Source organism: Grammomys surdaster, unplaced genomic scaffold (genome assembly GCF_004785775.1).
Source record: "Grammomys surdaster isolate TR1022 unplaced genomic scaffold, NIH_TR_1.0 126187, whole genome shotgun sequence".
NCBI lineage: Eukaryota > Metazoa > Chordata > Mammalia > Rodentia > Muridae > Grammomys > Grammomys surdaster.
The window spans coordinates 5,459,712-5,464,575 of record NW_021620993.1 but is presented as its reverse complement, the minus strand read 5'-3'; the positions used below and the strand labels follow the sequence as shown (position 1 = coordinate 5,464,575).

Genomic DNA, 4,864 nt, shown 5'->3' with positions numbered 1-4,864 from the left:
TATAGTTTTGGAAAAGCAGCTGTTGAAATTAGGCTGTGAATTCAGCATTATGCATGGGAATTTGAGTCTTGGGTATGCAGTTGCCATGAGATTGTTTTCTGGAGTTTAGACCAGGGATGGCTCTCTTCAGAGATACTTCTAAGCCAGAGTTGCTGCTTTGATGCAAGACCTTTTGTGCAAATGCATCTGGTATGATGTTTCATGCCTAGTTGAGATCTGAAGATTCATGCTGATGGGTTTTCCTGGCCAAGGTAATGCAAAAGTCTAGGTGAAGGGCGAAGTGCTTCTTTATGATGTTCTATTTTATTTGAAATAGCACCAATTTCTAGAGTATGAGGTTTAGCTTCATATGTTTTCTAGTTAATCTTTTTCTATATAAATATACATATGTATAAAATATATATATATATATTTTTAACAATCTTGGCTTCTTGGTTCAGGTTTTGAACATAGAATTTTTTTTTCTATTCCAGACTCCTTTTAGTTTTGGCATGAATCATAGAACACCACCCTACCCCGCTGGGGATTATTGTCTTCTATGCAGAAGTGAACGGAAAGACTCTTCATTCTTAGAGAGTGGAGTTAAGACCGCGAGCAAAATGGCCCTTTCCATGGCTCCCAAGGGCAACAGCGTGCTGCACCTGCCGCTGTGGGTATGCCCAGACTGCCGGAGGACTGTGGAGAAGGAAGAGAGGCACAGCGGTCTTGACCAGCCGGTGAGTGGCTGCAGCTTTTGTGGGCTTCTTGCTTCTCTTTTGTGGGTGGTGGGGCTAACTGGCAATGAAAGGAAAAGATTTCTGCCTGTTATCAAAATGGTTTCTTCAACACTATCTTTTGACCTGTGCCAACAGGGATGTCTCTCCTGGCTCTTGCTGGCCATACCAGCAGTAGGTGGAGAACATCTGCTTCCTTATTTGCAGTCAGCAAACTGGCCACTAGTTGGGTGCTTTTTGGCTTTTGTATCTGACCTCAGGGTTTCTTTAGTGATAAAGTTTCCTGAAAAGCTAGTAAGACATTCATGACAATCCTGTGTACTGTAAAATATCTGAAAATTATCTCTGCAATGCACTTCCGAAGCTTGACCTTCCCCACTTCTTGATTCCAGGCCTTCCCTTCCTGGAGACTATCAGGCTTGATATAGTCTTTGGGATAAGTCTTAGTGGCCCCTGTACTCATTAGGCTTTCTTACCTCTTTGTGTTCTAGGAGATGGCTTTTTCAACCATTCCCATATTAAAGGCTTGTCTCTTCCCTTTTATTATTTTATTTCTCTTCTTTCCTTTTGATTGCTGAATGCAAGTAGTTGTTTTCTGAGTGACTTCTCTTCTGATCTCTTGCTTCTTGTGGCCAATAACAGGCAGCAATTCCTGTCTTCTGTCTTTAGATTAGTCCCAGTGGAGTTTTGAGAAGGATTTGGCTGTAGTATGGATGACTTTCCACCTTCAAGGCCTAGTCTTCTTCATCATTGGCCATTCAGCTGGCTGAAGACAACCCCCAGCTTCAGTGCCGTTGTTGGTGGCAGAGTTTTAGTAACTAAGTCTGTGGTTTCAGGGCTGATCAGACTAGAAGTTAGTGTTTTTCTCAGCCCTTTCCACAAGCCCTGTTTCCTGCTTTGTCGCTCTTCCCTAGATCTATTTCTGACTAAGTACTTCACTACACAATGTGTCTTCTTTACTGTAGTATAAACTCCATGAACACAGTTATTTTTGTGTATGTTTTTGCCAAGATCAGTTGACCTGACATATCTGGTACTCATTTGCATTAGTTAGTAAATGAATGAATAAGCAAAGGAATGAAGAAAAGCTCCTGTAATATTTTCACCAAAGATTCAGAGCATAATTAGTCTGAAATTTTCTTCTCAGATTTTTTTCTTTCAGTTTCATATAAGTATATATTAAATTTTGATAATTTCCACTTCCCCCAATTACTTTCCCTAATTTTTCTTTTGCTCCAAAAACCTTTACAAGTGCCCTCCCATTTTCATGTTGTTGTTTTTTTTCTTCCTGTGAGCCAGGGGTTTGATTAGGGTTATTGGCATGAGTGTTGGAAGTGGGGCTTATTTATTGGAGTATAGATTATTTAACAGTGTCTTTACTGGGCTGGAAAGATGGTTGAGTGGTGAAGACCACTGACTGCTCTTCCAGAGGTCCTGAGTTCGGTTCCCAGCAACCACATGGTGGCTTACAACCATCTGTAATGGGATCTGATGCCCTCTTCTGGTGTGTCTGAAGGCAGCTACAGTGTACTCACATACATAAAATAAATATATCTTAAAAAAAAAAAAAGAAGAACAGTAGCTTTACCAGTGAAGAAAATGATAACCCATCAAGAAACCATTAATAATAGCTCTTCAGGGATAGATGGAAGCCTCATGAGCCCCTTCCCAATCCAACTGTGTAGGTACTCTTTTTCATATTCTCCCTCTCCCATTATTATATATATTTTTCTCCTTTTAAAATTGTGTGTGTGTGTATGCATGTGTGTTCATAGGCCTATGGGTTGTTTCCATATTTGGATTGCTTTGGGAAAACTGCCGTGTTCTTGTACAAGTCTACCTGGATGTCCTTTTTCCATGTTGCTCCACTAATATGACGTCTGTAGTCAGGGAGTGTTGTGGATTGCTGTTTGTATTTTCTGCTCTCTAAAGAGGGTGAGGGAGCAGAAAATACAAACAGCAGTCCACAACAAGAGAGAATGTCTTTTCTGAGCCCTCTTGACTTGTAGTGTCCTTTAAAGCTCATAAAATGAGTTGTGTCTCTGTTTTGGGGAGAATTTATGTGGAACTGGCATTTCTATTTCTTCCTTAAGCACTGTTCTTGCTTATGTTGCCTCCATTCTGTTAGGTCAAATGACAAGCAGTGATTAGAGAGGATATGTCTGATGCTGTTACCCATCAGTGACTTTGGGAGGCTGAATACATATATTTACTCATTCTGGGGGTACCAAACTTACTCATTCTGGGGGTACCAAACAATACTTTGCCTTACACTGGAGAGGCTGAGAAGTCCAGTAGTTGTTCTGTCCACAGGCTGAAGGTCTTTATAGTCTCTGTTGCTGTAGTCCTAGAGAATTACTGGAGAGGTACTGATCTTCAGTTAGTGCTGAAATCCTGAATAAATTGATTCTACTACTGGTAAAGGAACATGATAAATGAACTGACCATTGAGAGTAACAAATAATCTAAGAAAGTTCCTCATAGGCATGCCCAGCAGTTTGTATTTTAGTTAGTTCAAGATGCAGTCAAGTTGACAATCATGAATAGCCATCACCCTGTTTGTGAAACCAAAATGGTTGGGGTCTGTGTGTTCTAGGCCATCTTCCTCAATGTTAGTTCCCAGTCTCAAGAATGAGACTATTCTCTGTGTCTGTCTCCGTTTTCTGTACAGAGCCCCACACAGCCAAAGACTTAGGAAGTGCTTGCTCATTCAGGATTTCGCTTTGATGGCTCTCATAACCCTCCATTTATTGTAAAGCCGATACCTTGCACCTTTGGTTTGATATTCCATTGCCTTTAAAATTTTCCATGTTCCTATTTAATTCAGAAACATAATTTTTTGTTGTTGTTGTTTTTCGAGACAGGGTTTCTCTGTGTAGTTCTGGCTGTCCTGGAACTCACTCTGTAGACCAGGTTGGCCACGAACTCAGAAATCCGCCTGTCTCTGCCTCCCAAGTGCTGGGATGAAAGGCGTGTGCCACCACTGCCCGGCCAGAAACATAATTTTTAAAAAGTAAAGAATGTAGTGAATGTTTTAAAAATGTTTTCAACTGCATAATATACATTATGTATATATACGAGGATAGTGCATTACTATAATTCCTGCATTCTGGAGGCTTACACAGGAGGATTGCCATGAGTTGGGAGTTTATGTAATGAGTGTCAGGCCAGGCCAGCCAGGGAGAACTACATAGGGCTCAAAAAACAAAACAAAACAAAGCAAAACATGAATAGCCAGCACACTCCAGATATCATTTCTTCTGTAGCCACTCATTTCCAGCCTCATTCATGTTCTGTATATATTATGCCCAGAATGCTAAATGCTGGTTGTATTTATTTATTTATTTATTTATTTAGACAGCATTTCTCTTTGTAGTCCTGGCTGTCCTGGAACTTACTCTGTAGCCAGGTTAGAGATCTTGTCTCTGTCTCCCAAGTGCTGGGATATAAGGCATGTGCTCAAAAGGCAACTTAAACATTTTTTTTACTACATTTTTAAAAATTTATTGTATGTATGTGTGGACTCATCCTGTGGTCCGAGAACAACTTATAGGAGTTGATTTGTCATGTGGATTCCAACGATTGAACTGAGGTTGTCAGGCTTAGCAGCAAGTGGTTTTACTCACTGAGCCATCTCACAGGTGCAGCCTTCTTTTTTTTTTTTTTTTTTTTTAAAATGTGTTGTCTCTTTCCAGCCTGGGCACTGGCCAGCTGAGCTTCCTTCTCTCTTGCTGTGTTGATTTTATTGTGATGCTGTATGGTTAGAAATTATGGTGTATATTAGTTATTCTGCATTCACTTAGCAGCACTTGCTAATTCTGACCCATGGTTGAGTTTCATGAATGTTGCATATGTGTCTGACCTGGGTAGAAGGCTCTGTGTGTACCCATTACTACAGCTATTTCTAAACTGTATGCCAAACCTTTCTCCAGTCTTGATTTGTGTATGCATGGTTAATCTACCAATTCCTGGGTGAGCTAACTTAGAATCTTTTTTTTTTTTTTTGGTCTTTTTCAAGACAGGGTTTCTCTGTGCAGCACTGGCTGTCCTGGAACTCACTCTGTAGACCAGGCTGGCCTCGAACTCAGAAATCTGCCTGCCTCTGCCTCCCAAGTGCTGGGATGAAAGGCGTGCGCCACCACCGCCTGGCT

The 4,864-nt window shown here is 40.9% G+C and overlaps 1 protein-coding gene across 2 annotated transcripts in view; it reads left to right on the top strand.

Annotated features, from left to right (window-relative positions):
* Window positions 1–473: 473 nt before the first annotated feature.
* The window catches only part of Fam193a (family with sequence similarity 193 member A), an 81,045-nt gene continuing 76,654 nt past the window's right edge, over window positions 474–4,864 (top strand). For both annotated transcript variants that reach the window (XM_028758085.1, XM_028758084.1), the window contains exon 1: window positions 474–716. In XM_028758085.1, the coding sequence (XP_028613918.1) occupies window positions 492–716 (225 nt within the window). In that variant the 5' untranslated portion in view covers window positions 474–491. The remainder of the gene's footprint in view (window positions 717–4,864) is intronic.